We start from the raw sequence: 14,514 nt of genomic DNA, 5'->3' as shown, positions 1-14,514 counted from the left end.
GGGCGACGCACAATTGGCCTAGCGTCGTCCGGGTTAGGGAGGGCTTGGTCGGTAGGTATGTCCTTGTCTCATCGCGCACCAGCGACTCCTGTGGCGGGCCGGGCGCAGTGCGCGCTAACCAAGTGCCAGGTGCACGGTGTAGCCTCCGACACATTGGTGCGGCTGGCTTCCGGGTTGGATGCGCGCTGTGTTAAGAAGCAGTGCGGCTGGTTGGGTTGTGTATCGGAGGACGCATGACATTCAACCTTCGTCTCTCCCGAGCCCGTACGGGAGTTGTAGTGATGAGACAAGATATTAGCTACTACAACAATTGGGGAGAAAAAGGGGTAAAAAAAAATAATTTAAAAAAGAGTGGAGCTAGTGCAGCTTTACTGGTGCTTTGGGTATCGATACTGCATGACAATACTTCTGCATTAAGAGATACTTTCCAATTGACTATATAAAATAGTAATAGTAATATTTATATTGAGAACAAATTACACATTTTTCTGAAAATATATGTTTACTAGAGACAAAAACAAAACATAGAGACATAAGAATCTGAATGGCAAAGTTTTGCATTCTGTTCACTATTTTTAAACAACAACTACCAAGACCAATGATTGAGGAACTGGTAGTCACAGATTGCATTCATTGTGAGAATGATGATGATGATGCGCCCACTCTTACTGTAATATCATTAACGGAAGTTGAAACAGGATATGTGAACACTGGCCACCATGTCAGTCAAACCAAGGCCTAATTTCGCAGAAACCCTCAGGATTATATAGACATCCCATGATGATCCTCAGTATGAATCATGCTTCCATGAATGACTACAGGTTCTATTTTCAGTGTTGAGATCTTAAAATTCTAAGAGGACTTTGGGTGTTATTCTTAAATACAATCGTCCGCTCATAGCCCACAGTGTGTTGAGAATGGACCCAAGACTATGATCATGTTCTTAGCGCTAACAGGGAATGGAGAGATGCTTTAGTCGTCATTGTCTGTAGACTTGAAATGATCCTCGTCGATGGTGGAGAAGATGTGTCCTTCGTTGCTGAGGAACTCCACTGCATGCCTATGATTAGACCAAGGACAGTAAGATAGGTGCCAATGCAGCATGCTTAATTATGCAGTCTACTCTTGTGCCTTGCACATGAGAGTGCACTGGGCCACGTTCAGTAGGCAAATGTTGAACGTTGCAGATAAAAATACAATGAATAAAGCCAATATGACTTATTCTACATCCCAGAAATACATGTTTTTTTCTATAAAATATTTATATCTGAAAGCCGGCCGAAGTTGTGCCCTGCAGAACAAACCACTGTTGTGGTCCAACAGGACACATTCAAGCATATCAAGAACTTCAGAAACTGATTTGAGGATGGAGGGAAGGGAATGTCTTACTTGATGACAGCCAAGCTCATGCCGCTGAGTCTCTGCTTCAAGTCCTGTGTGCTGATACCCTGCGCGTCTGGACAGCTCCTTATCAAGCTCAGCACCTTATGAGGACAAGAGCATAACAAAAACCATTCATATAGAATATTGTGCCAATCACATGTAGAACAACTCTTGAAAACTTCCCAATTGTTATGCCAGTCCTACAGATGGCAGTATGGTGAGGCATTTTTAATAAAAACTGATGAGGCCCAATTCATTTTGTAATCATTAGACCAATGTGCTAGATTTTTTAAATAAAGTACACTTTTTCTCCTTTCACCTGGTAACAGGTGCGGGTTTACTTTCCAATTGGTATGGTCGGTGCGTTTAGGCTACCTATTGTTTATTCTACCAACTATTTAATGTGCCCAGCCATTTTCTTTAGTCCATTGCAGACTCACCTGGTTCTGGCTTGGGCTCAGGCCGTTAGCGGACATGTCGTTGGCACCCGAGTATCCACCTCCCATGTTGCCACCCACTCCCGGCCGCGACAAGGGCACCATGCTAGTGTTCATTCCCCCTCCTCCGCCCATCTAAAAAGGTAACCAGAACTGTGTGTGAGTGGTGCCAAGCAGGAAGAGAATCAAAACAAAACTTTATTCATAAAAAGCACAAGCAGCTGATTGTGGCATTACTGAGGTTGAATGGCCTTATTCAAAGCTAAGTTTAATGATTCATTTATCTCCATTTAAATACGTGGCAGATGGGCCAAGGCCAACTCGTCGGCTCTGTGACTACTGTTATACAGGTGGGAAAGTCAAAAATTCAGGCATATTGGTGCTGTTCAGGGCCTAAAATGTAATTTTTGGTCCACCAGCCACTGTGTCAGGTAGATTTAAAAATCTACCAGCCACTACATTTTTTACCAGTCAAAATATTTTTCTTCACCCCTAAAATTACATCAACAAAACAAAAACAGATGAGCATGCTTTGTAATGTTTCTAAAACAATAATGTATTACTAGTAAGAAGTAATGTGGTATATTGTTTAATTTCATATACATTTTTGTGACCAGTGTTAACGAAAATAATCAGATGTTCACATGCCCCGTTAAGGGCAGGAGGTTACCGCGGTTACACGACTCAAGAGTCATGTTTCTGAGATTCAGAGTCTGACTAATAACTGCATTGTCTTCTCTTCCCTAGCAGTTGAAACTCAAATAAAGAAAAAAATACCTAGATTGTGAACAAAATGTAAATTGCCAAGAAACACAAGGACAAAGTATCAGTAGACTTCCGAGTCAAGTAAATTAGACCAACATTATGCCTGTGCACAGCTCTTCTAAAAAATAATTTTTCACTCAGCTCTTCATGGACGCACAGCCCCAAGACAGGCAGTGTGGCAGCTCGAGGTGGGATAGGCTATAGGATACGTAGTTTTGACTTTGTGCGATTAATTTACCAACTATGAAACAAAATAGCAGAAATAATATGAAAACAGCTACTGCAGCATTTATTTTGCTATAAATATGATCATACTTGACTTCTTATTAACAAACGTGAGTGAAACTCTAGAAGTGTGAAGCCCTGACCACCCTCCAACATGGCTGGTGAAGAAGGCATCTTACCCACCAATGCCAAAATCTACCCGCAGGAGGGGGGTGTTAATTTTAGGCCCTGGTGCTCTTTGTCATGTGTGAAGGAAGTTCTCACCATAATCGTCTGTGGTTTGCTGAGCAGCACGTGTGCCTGCACCACCTCCAGCATGTGGGAGGTGATCTCGTTCATGTCGTCAAGGGGCCGGACGCTGAATGCTACCATGGACCTGTGGTTCTATCGAAGACAGGAAGTTACACACAAACACCCACAGTCAGTGCATCAGACACAGAGAGACACACAGGACTGAATGTGCAACGCACACTTTCAGTTAACATGAATGCATTTGCACAGGTCAGTGAAGGCTCCTCAGAGAATGCAGGACCATCCCACTCAGTGAATTGCATTAAAAAAATGAAGTGAAACATTTTAGATATATTTAGTATAGTTTAATGTCAACAAATAACTGATAAAAAAAAAAAAACTTTTGCAATGAGGGGCTATAGTAGACTCAACAGCACCCTCTAGGGGAGCACCATGGTGTAGCCAGAGGAAAGCTCTTTTCCCTCCTCCTCTGGGTACATTGACTTCAATACAAAACCTAGGAGGGTCATGGTTCTCACACCCTTCCATAAACTAACAAAATAATTATGAAGACTTCCGGAGGATATCCTCCAACCTATAAGCGCTATCGGCATAAACTGACATGCTGTCCATCCAATTAAAGGAGCAAAGAATGAATCTAGTACTGAAACCATATGCTACAGCTAGATAGCACTGCAGTGCATAAATTGTGGTGAATAGTTGACTCAAAGATCGAGAAAGAAAATAGTTGATCAGTTTGCACAAATTAAATTCTTAAATTAAGAAGCAGCAGAGAGAGTGCTAGCTATACGATGAGTGTACAAAACATTAAGAACACCTTCCTAATATTGAGTTGCACCACCACTTCTGCCTTCAGAACAGCCCCAATTCAGTTCTTGACACAAACCGGTGCTCCTGGCACCTACTACCATACCCCGTTCAAAGGTACTTAAATATTATCTTGCACATTCACCCTTTGAATGGCACACACACACAATCCATGTCAACTGTCTCAAAAATACTTATTTAACCTGTCGCCTACCCTTAATCTACACTGATCGAAGTGGATTTAACAAGTGACATCAATATGGGATCATAGCTTGTCAGTGTCGTAGAAAGAGCAGGTGTTCATAATGTTTTATACACTCAGTGTATTTTTTAATTATTGGTTTAGCTTTCACATACTTAGCTAATGTAGCCGATTTAACCTACACAAGAACCTGACAGAGAGGAATGCAATTTGTTGGCTAAGGCTATTCAACACTGCAACTCTTCCAAGTCAAGGGGAGCTTTCTGTTTTATAAATGTATTGCCACAGGGGCTCACCGGAGTAACTGCTAAACTGAATGCTGTACACTGTACTGCGTGATTGTACACAGGGATTGATTGTGGGTTTACTAGTTCTACTTGGTTGATTATGACGTTAGCTCATATGGTGACAACGATCTAGGCAGTGTCGCAGTTTTGGTTTGGCTTGGGGAGATTTTTGCACCTGGTCATCAAAGTGATGATGCTGTATGTGGCTGCTATGAAAGTGAACCATGTGTGCTTGTGATCAACGGTGTATTCACTTCACCAATTCTGTTGCAAAACGTTTCTTAAATGGAAGCAAACGGAACTAAAACGGGAATGGACCTACCCAAATTTGTCCAATAGAAACTCTTGTGTAAGTTGCAAAACGGAACATTTTGTAACTGTTTGGACAAATGATTACACACCAGATCAGCTAGATGCAGGCAAGACTGTGCAAGGCAATATTTAAAGTGTCACGGTCTCACCTTGATTACTCCAATTTGTCTCTCGACCTGTGTACCAAGGCTATAAACATTCAATTGTAGGCTCTCTCATGATAGGTATATGGCAAATTTGCGTATCATGTAATAGCCTAAACCTATCAATGATACATTGAGCTGGGTGAATAGAATACAAACTACAGTCATCCAATATTCTGTAATAGAAATAAGGCCATGCTCATAAAAAAATGAATTGTCCTCCCTAATGTTAAACAGCACCGACTGCCACTGGCATGGTGAAGTTTACATTTGTGAATCAAAATGCCAGCGGCAACTCCCTGCCCTAGACGCATATACAGTTGATGTCGGAAGTAAACATATACCTTAGCCAAATACAATTAAACTCAGTTTTTCACAATTCCTGACATTTAATCCTAGTAAAAATTAGCCTTCCACAAGCTGAAGTTGGGTGAATTTTGGCGTCCTGACACAGCTGGTGTAACTGAGTCAGGTTTGCAGGCCTCCTTGCTTGCACACGCTTTCAGTTCTGCCCACATATTTTTCTATAGAATTGAGGTCAGAATTGATGGCCACTCCAATACCTTGACTTTGTTGTCCTTAAAGCCATAACTTTGGAAGTTTGCTTGGGGTCATTGTCCATTTGGAAGATCCATTTGCGACCAAGCTTAAACTTCCTGACTGATGTCTTGAGATGTTGCTTCAATATATCCACATAATTTTCCTACCTCATGATGCCATCTATTTTGTGAAGTGCACCAGTCCCTCCTGCAGCAAAGCACCCCCACAACATGATGCTGCCACCCGCCTGCTTCACGGTTGGGATGGTGTTCTTCGGATTGCAAGCCCCCCCTTTTCCTCCAAACATAACAATGGTCATTATGGCCAAACATTTCTATTATTATTTCATCACACCAAAGGACATTTCTCCAAAAGGTACGATCTTTGTCCCCATGTGCAGTTGCAAACCGTAGCCTTTTTTATGCCGGTTTTGGAGCAGTGGCTTCTTCCTTGCTGAGCGGCCTTTTAGTTTATGTCGATAAAGGACTTGTTTTACTGTGGATATAGATACTTTTGTACCCATTTCCTCCAGAATCTTCACACAGTCCTTTGCTGTTGTTCTGAGATTGATATGCACTTTTCACACCAAAGTACGTTCATCTCTAGGAGACAGAACGCGTCTCCTTCCTGAGCGGTATGACGGCTGCGTGGTCCCATAGTGTTTATACTCACGTACTATTGTTTGTACAGATGAACGTGGTACCTTCAGGCGTTTGGAAATTGCTCCCAAGGACAAACCAAACTTGTGGAGGTCTACAATTTGTTTTCTGAGGTCTTGGCTGATTTCTTTTGATTTTCCCATGATGCCAAGCAAAGAGGCACTGAGTTTGAAGGTAAGCCTTGAAATACATCCACAAGGTACACCTCTAATTGACTAAAATGATGTCAATAGCCTATCAGAAGCTCCTAAAGCCATGACATCATTTTCTGGAATTTTCCAAGCTGTTTAACCTCTTGGATATAGGGGGCGCTATTTAAATCTTTGGATGAAAAACGTTCAAGTTTTAAACAAGATATTTTGTCATGAAAAGATGCTCGACTATGCATATAATTGACAGCTTTGGAAAGAAAACACTGACGTTTCCAAAACTGCAAAGATATTGTCTGTGAGTGCCACAGAACTGATGTTACAGGCGAAACACAGATAAAAATCCAATCAGGAAGTGCCGCATTTTTTGAAACCGCCTCATGCCAATGACTCCTTATATGGCTGTGAATGGGCCACGAATGAGCTTAGGCTTTCTGTCGCTTCCCCAAAGTATCGACAGCATTGTGACGTATTTGTAGGCATATCATTGGAAGATTGACCATAAGAGACTACATCTACCAGGTGGTCGCTTGGTGTCCTCCGTTGCAATTATTGCATAATCTCCAGCTGCAGTATTTTTCCGTTTGCTTCTGATGAGAAACCAACTGCCACGACTGATATATTATCGAATAGATATGTGAAAAACACCTTGATGATTGATTCTAAACAACGTTTGCCATGTTTCTGTCGATATTATGGAGCTGATTTGGAAAAAAAAGTTTGGCGTTGTAGTGACTGAATTTTCCGGTCTTTTTCTTAGCCAAACGTGATGAACAAAACGGAGCTAATTCGCCAACACAAATAATATTTTTGGAAAAAATGAACATTTCCTATCTAACTGAGAGTCTCGTCATTGAAATCATCCGAAGTTCTTCAAAGGTAAATTATTTTATTTGAATGCTTTTCTTGTTTTTGTGAAAATGTTGCCTGCTGAATGCTAGGCTTAATGCTATGCTAGGCTATCAATAGTCTTACACAAATGCTTGTGTAGCTTTAGTTGAAAAGCATATTTTGAAAATCTGAGATGACAGTGTTGTTAACAAAAGGCTAAGCTTGTGTTTGAATATATTTATTTAATTTCATTTGCGATTTTCATGAATAGGAAACGTTGCGTTATGGTAATGCAATTGAGGCTATGATTACGCTCCCGGATACAGGATTGCTCGTCGCTAGAGGTTAAAGCACAGTCAACTTAGTGTTTGTAAACTTCTGACCCACTGTAATTGTGATACAGTGAATTATAAGTGAAATAATCCATCTAAACAGTTGTTGGGAAAATTACTTGTGTCATGCACAAAGTAGATGTCCTAACCGACTTGCCAAAACTAGTTTGTTAACAACAAATTTGTGGAGTGTTTAAAAAAATAGTTTTAACCTCTATGGTATGTGGGACGCTAGTGTCCCACCCGGCCAACATCCAGTGAGATTGCAGAGCGCCAATATACAACTATTTAATATAGGTTTAAAGATGAACTTCTTGTGAATCCAACCACGGTGTCAGATTTCAAAAACGCTTTACCGCGAAAGCATACCTTACGATTATTTGAGAACATAGCCCAGCAGACAAATCATTACAAACAGTAACCAGCCAAGAAGAAGAGTTACACAAGTCAGAAATGGAGATAAAATGAATCACTTACCTTTGATGATCTTCATATGGTTGCACTCAGAAGACATTCATTTATTCAATAAATGTTCCTTTTGTTCGATAGTCTCTCTATATCCAAAAACCTGTTTTGTTTGCGCGTTTTCTTCATCAATCCACATCCTCAAATGCAGTCACAACAGGCAGAAAAAAATCCAAATAGTATCCGTAAAGTTCGTAGAAACATTTCAAACGATGTTCATAATCAATCCTCAGGTTGTTTTTAGCCTAAATAATCAATAATATTTCAACCGGACAATAACGTCGTCAATATAAAAGGTAAACAAGAAAGGCACTCTCTCGGCCGTGCGCATGAAATGAGCTTACTCCCTCATTTTTCCGAATACAAGCCTGAAACAATTTCTAAAGACTGTTGACATCTAGTGGAAGGCATAGGAACTGCAATTTGAGTCCTAAGTCAATGGATACTGTAATGGCATTGAATAGAAAACTACAACAACAAAAATTATTTTTGAATGGATTTTTCTCAGGTTTTCACCTGCCAAATCAGTTCGGTTATACTCACAGACACCATTTTAACAGTTTTGGAAACTTTAGTGTTTTCTATCCAAATCTACCAATTATATGCATATCCTATCTTCTGGGCCTGAGTAGAAGGCAGTTTAATTTGGGCATGCTTTTCATCCAAAATTCCAAATGCTGCCCACTACCCTAGAGAAGTTAATGACTCCAACCTAAGTGTATGTACACTTCTGACTTCAACTGCAAAATAAACATTTGCAGGTTACACATTGTTTGAAAACAAAAACAAATGAACGTGTAGAATGATGTGGTCATGGCTGTGATATGACCTACAGATAAAGGTATGTAGTTGAGTGGGGATGATGACCTCACCTGGAAGGAGCGCAAATTGCCAGAGACCTTGACGTAAGTGCCTGGGGGGATGACAGTGCTGTCCACACTGGGATCCTATGAAAGAGGAGAGAGAGCAGGACAGAACCATAGGTGAGTTGAGTTAGCAGTTGAACTCTCATTTGAGTGTAGCCTGATGTCAAAAAATATGTTTATTGAACATTATTTTGAAATTAAACCGCAAGTGTTGACTGTAGTGTATATCCTTCCTGATCCTAGTACTTAGCAGCCCTGATGAGACTCACCTCCGTATCTACCCACTGCTTCACGTCCATAGGGGCCCCTGTCATGTCATCGACTTTGTACTGGATGTTGGTCATGGATTTGTCAGTGGTTCTGATGATGCCCACAATGGTAACCTAGCAGACAAAAATAGAATACTGTCATAGTATACCAAGGCACACCTCAACCTTCCATGTACAAATGTAAATGTAAAATCCTAATCAGTCTTTGAGTCACCGTATCGCAACACACCACAAACCCCAACAAAATGGCCACCATCCTCATATTTAAGATGTATTTTGGGTTACCTGGGCAACCTCTATCTCTCCCACTCTGAAGACATCCTCTGCTTGGGCAGCAGACATGAGCTGGGACACTGTGCAGGGGACAATATGTTGGGCACGTTGTCTCTGTAAACATACATACACAGAAAGCCTGAGTAATTCAGAGCCAACTTTAACCTACAAAAAAAATGACACAATGGCAGACACAATAGTGCGTTATGCTACTAATATTACGATGACAGACATTTTCCACTTGCTGTTCGCTATAATATATGGAGTTGGTGAATGACAAATACAGACCCCTTTCTTCTCTCCTCCCTGGGAGGCAGCAGGTGATGCGAATCCTCCCGGAGACTGAGTGTATCCACCACCCATGTTTGATTCACCGTATGATCCACCTACATGAAATGACAGTCTTTAAAATATATATATTTAACTAGGCCAATCACCGACGGTTGTGTCAATGAGACAACTGCAGCAATAATTCACTGTCTGACTAAAACCATGGAAACAAGCAAGCTTGCATTACTAGCTAACGTTAGGTAGCTGATTGGAGACTACACACTAGTGAGCCAAATAGCTAACGTTAGCTGACAAAAGCACTATAGTAACAAGTTAACTACAGTAGCTAAGGTTAGTTAGTTACCTAGCTAACGTTTGCTAATGTTGTTTCCTGTTACTGTACGACAAAAAGCTCGGTGCCTTTTAGTTTACAGAAGAAATAAGGTCAAGTCAGCTACTAGCTATCTTTGCACAAAGTCAGCGCACAAACTTTGCACAACAAAACAGACCTCAAGAGAGCTGGCTACAATAGCAAGCTAACGTTATTTACAACTAGGCAACTTTTGAGCTATTCTTGACAGCCATATAAACCATTGCTACAAAGACAAACTCACCTTGGTTCCACATGGTGCCGTTACCTTACGTTATATGATAAAATAATGTTTAAACAGGTGGCAAGACAATAAAACGTGTAAAAAGTATTCACAACTATTCCCCTTCCTGAACAATTCAGCGCGCTGGAAAGTTGACAGTATAGAACGCATGCGCCCTACAGAAATGCCGCGAAATCCATTGTCCAATGAGATTCTGACTAGATTTGGTAGCTAAAACCAATGAACATGCGAGATTGTTAGACGCACTAGTTTACCCAGAGATACACTACATGGGTGTGTAGACACCTGCTCGCATGACATCTCATTCCAAAATCATGGGCATTAACAGTGGCGACCCGTCATTCTGCCTCTTGAGTAAGGCAGCTCCAAAATGCAGGTGTTTCAGCCTAGCTCAGTGCTTTCTGTGGTGGAGGGGTAGCGAGGAATACAGAGCGTAGGCAATCTTCTTTAGTTGCGCTGTGATTGGCTTAGTGTTCTGTCAGTTTCGAATATGGTAAGCGCTTTCATTGTCTGTGTGTGTTGGGTGGGGGGATTTCCACAAAATCCAACCTATTTTAATAAATGTCACCCTAAGCAGGATAGAACTTATGCAGCAGGTTAGGATACTGAGTTTTAGGTTAGGAAAAATGAGGGGAAAATCTTTCCCTTTTAATTGGTCAACTATCACATTTACAGCTACCCCAGTAACCACCCTTTAATTGAGAGCAAAACAATTCACATTTCTTGCCCCCATTCGTTTAACACCGAGTGCCTTCTCCCTCTGACCAGCAGAAACACAAACAATTATCACAAGACCACTTCTGGTTACCCTCACCGATTCCACAGTACCCAATTCTGTTTTCACTCACCCTGAAACCACAAATGGATCAGCCAAAAGGCAAGTGTCCACTTTTTCCAAAAACTTCACTCCTACTGTCACAGACTCATATTTATCCTCACCCTCAGTGCAAGCCTCAAGGGCACCAAGAACTTCACCACACCTACTACCTCTGATACTTCGCCCTCATTCACTTCAATTTCTCCTCCTGTCTTCAGCTCACTCTGCTTACATTTTCTACCATTCTTCTGTAGCAAACCATCTCCCTTTTTCCAGCCATTTTTTCACTGACTCAAGCTCACCATCTTCCTCCCTCTCTCTCTCTTAGACCTCATCTGCCTCTCTTTTCCCCTCCATTCCTCCTCTGTATTTCAAGTATTATCCTTATGATAATGCTGCAATTCTCCTGATATATCTTGTTCTTGCTTTCTCAAGGGACCCCATTTAACTGGCTGTCACAATCTCCGTACAATCAGCCCGTCGGGATGTGGCGCTCAACAGTACATCCCACTTATAACGCAGCTGCTTCATCTTGATGGTAATATTTATCAAAAGCTACCGCAACACTTTTCAATTTCAAACAAGCGTGCTCTCCGCCTTCCTTATCCCTTGTCTGTCATATGACATGTTCCACTTCCTTGAAGCCAACACGCATCTTCGGGTTATGCTGGACTCTGTCCTAACCTGCTACGAAAGTCACTTTTTATCGAATTGGCGTGAAAAGGGTGTGTCCCCTGTTGCAGAGGACATGCCTCTGGGAGATAACACTGACAGGAGATTTACGATGTCTTCAGGGATACCGCATTCCAGAGCATGAGTTAATGTTTCTGTACTGGGGTACCAGGCGGAGATGGCTGCAGTATAGAGTTGGGGTGCCAGACACTGGTCTCTACACAAAGAAAACTGTTTTTACAGCAGATACTTATAATTCACAGCAGACAGTATCTTTCATACAAATCTTAACCTTGTGACACATTCCATGCATCTGTTGTGTGTCATGTAGACTGAAGGAGGATGGACTTTGTAATAAAATGCTGTGGCTCAAACCAGCTCGAGTTCTCAGTGATCACCTCCAGGGGTGATTACCAACCAGCTCCATTACTGCAGTAATTAAATAATAAAGTGATTGTTGAAGAAATCTAAAAGTCTCTCCTTTTGATTACAATAGTTGTACCACCATTTTGGTGACAAGGATGGGATGATAAACTTCATTTTCTGATTTTTCCCAGTGAAACTCAGGTTAACCGTGCACACGGAGTTGCATTAGATGCAACCAGAGGAAAGCCACTCCACTATTTGGAGCAGATCGGATCCCCACCTGGCTGCGAGCGTCAGCTGAATGGATACATAATTTTGAACAGAATTGGATTAAGGGTGAGACTGGTTTCTTTCAATAATTGAACTTAAAGTGCACAGAATTAATAGTACATATTAGACATTAACTGAACATTTAAGTGATGAAAATATAATATATATATATATATTTTTTTTAAATAACAAATGCGCCTGTTGAGGGTGTACTCAGAGTTAGGTCTCCCTTAACTTGCTATGGCTGCAATCCCCCTATCGGGATAAGTGTCATCAACAACCGCTGAATAGCAAAGCACTACATACAATAAATATTACTATATTTATATTCATGAAATCACAAGTGCAATATAGGAAAACACAGCCTTTTGTTAATCCACCTGTCGTGTCAGATTTTGAAATTAAGCTTTACATCGAAAGCAATCCAAGCGTTTGTGTAAGTTTATCGATCGCACGATAAAACATTAAGTACACTTAGCATCAGGAAGCTCGGTCACGAAAATCAGAAAAGCAATCAAATTAATCGTTTACCTTTGATGATCTTCGGGTGTTTTCACTCACGAGACTCCCAGTTACACAACAAATGTTCCGTTTGTTCCATAAAGATGATTTTTATATCCAAAATACCTCAGTTTGTTTGTCGCGTTATATTCAGAAATCCATGGGAAAGAGCGGTCACGACAACGCAGACGAAAATTCCAAATAGTTTCATTTGTATTATTGACAATTATGATGACGTTTATAGTTTTTAGCCATATTTGTGATTTTTACAATGTGAAGGAGAGGGAGTTGCCTTTTTCCTATGACCGTATGGGTACAATCATTTTTCTTTATGAAGTTAAGGGTAGTGATTCTAATTCGATTTTGTTGTTTTAAATTATTTTATTTTGACCAGTAGTAGTGTTTTTTTGTGTTTTTTTTTTTACACATTACTCACATGGGTAGTTGTGTGTCAAAAAGGGGGAGGTAAAAGTTTAAGTTTTGGATTGAAGTTTACACGCCTTGATATGTGAAGGAGTGTATTATTGTGGTGTTTGTTCTGATACAAATCTCACCCGATTAGGTCTGCTGGATTGTTAGGATTTTTCCTGATGGGTTATAGGTCTAACTTCCTGTTCCTGTGGCTCTGCGATGAAGTTGACAGTGTGATGGAGAGTATATGCCAATTTGAAAAAATAGTTAAAATAGAATGTGTTATTCTCTTTGACATATGTTTAGACATTGGTATTAAGAATAATTGGTAAAAGTAATAATTTATCATATAGTTAATGCTTGTCAAAAATGAACTGAACTGTTGTTATGATATGATACACACCTGTCTATATAAAGGTCCCACAGTTGACAGTGTATGTCAGAGCTAAAATCAAACCATGAGGTCGAAGGAATTGTCCATAGAGCTCCGAGACAGGATTGTGTCGAGGCACAGATCTGGGGAAGGGTACCAAAAAATGTCTGCAGCATTGAAAGTCCCCAAAAATACAGCGGCCTCCATCACTCTTAAATGAAATAAGTTTGGAACCACCGAGACTATTCCTAGAGCTGGCTGCCGGGGCAAACTGAGCAATCAGGGGAGAAGGGCCTTGGTCAGGGAGGTGACCAAGAACCCGATGGTAACTAAAGAGTTCCTCTGTGGAGATGGGAGAACCTTCCAGAAGGACAACCATCTCTGCAGCACTTAGACCTTTATGGTAGTGGCCAGACGGAAGCCACTCCTCAGTAAAAGGCACGACAGCCCGCTTGGTGTTTGCCAAAAAGCACCTAAAGGACTCTCAGACCATGAGCAACAAGATACTCTGGTCTGATGAAACCAAGATTGAATTCTTTGGGCTGAATGCCAAGCGTCACGTCTGGAGGAAACCTGGCACCATCCCTACGGTGAAGTTTGGTGGTGACGAGTTTTAATGACTCCAACCTAAGTGTATGTAAATGTCATATTTACCAAGCCGCACTGCTTCTTAACACAGCGCGCATCCAACCCGGAAGCCAGCCGCACCAATGCGCCGGAGGAAACACCGTGCACCTGGCCACCTTGGTTAGCGCACACTGCGCCCAGCCCGCCACAGGAGTCGCTGGTGCGCGATGAGACAAGGACACCCCTACCGACCAAGCCCTCCCTAACCCGGGCGACGCTAGGCCAATTGTGCGTCTCGTGGCCGTTTACGACAGAGCATGGGCGCGAACCCAGGGACTCTGATGGCGCCACCCGGGAGGCCCACTATCAGGCTATTTCTTCACATAAGTGCAGCAATGGCAGTAGGCTATAAGCGCAAATATTCCTAAATGCAATCAATCAGCGGGAAAACACTGT

At 41.5% G+C, this 14,514-nt stretch overlaps 1 protein-coding gene across 2 annotated transcripts; it reads right to left on the bottom strand.

Moving 5' to 3' along the window:
- Positions 1-483: 483 nt before the first annotated feature.
- LOC110489231 (replication protein A 32 kDa subunit) lies at positions 484-10,186 on the bottom strand. Of its 2 annotated transcripts, none has more exons than XM_021561873.3 (9): positions 10,082-10,186; positions 9,486-9,583; positions 9,210-9,311; positions 8,925-9,038; positions 8,623-8,736; positions 3,075-3,194; positions 1,824-1,955; positions 1,390-1,484; positions 484-1,060 (listed from the first exon to the last, which is right to left on the bottom strand). In XM_021561873.3, the coding sequence occupies exons 1-9, from the start codon at positions 10,092-10,094 to the stop codon at positions 973-975; spliced, it is 876 nt and encodes a 291-aa protein (XP_021417548.3). In that variant the 5' UTR covers positions 10,095-10,186; the 3' UTR covers positions 484-972. The 2 variants fall into 2 exon arrangements, with proteins under 2 accessions (XP_021417548.3, XP_021417555.1); XM_021561880.3 differs by having other exon boundaries at positions 8,662-8,736.
- Positions 10,187-14,514: the final 4,328 nt, after the last annotated feature.

Source organism: Oncorhynchus mykiss, chromosome 2 (genome assembly GCF_057628025.1).
Source record: "Oncorhynchus mykiss isolate SJ-2025 chromosome 2, ASM5762802v1, whole genome shotgun sequence".
Classification (NCBI taxonomy): domain Eukaryota; kingdom Metazoa; phylum Chordata; class Actinopteri; order Salmoniformes; family Salmonidae; genus Oncorhynchus; species Oncorhynchus mykiss.
This window is presented reverse-complemented; position numbering and strand designations above follow the sequence as displayed.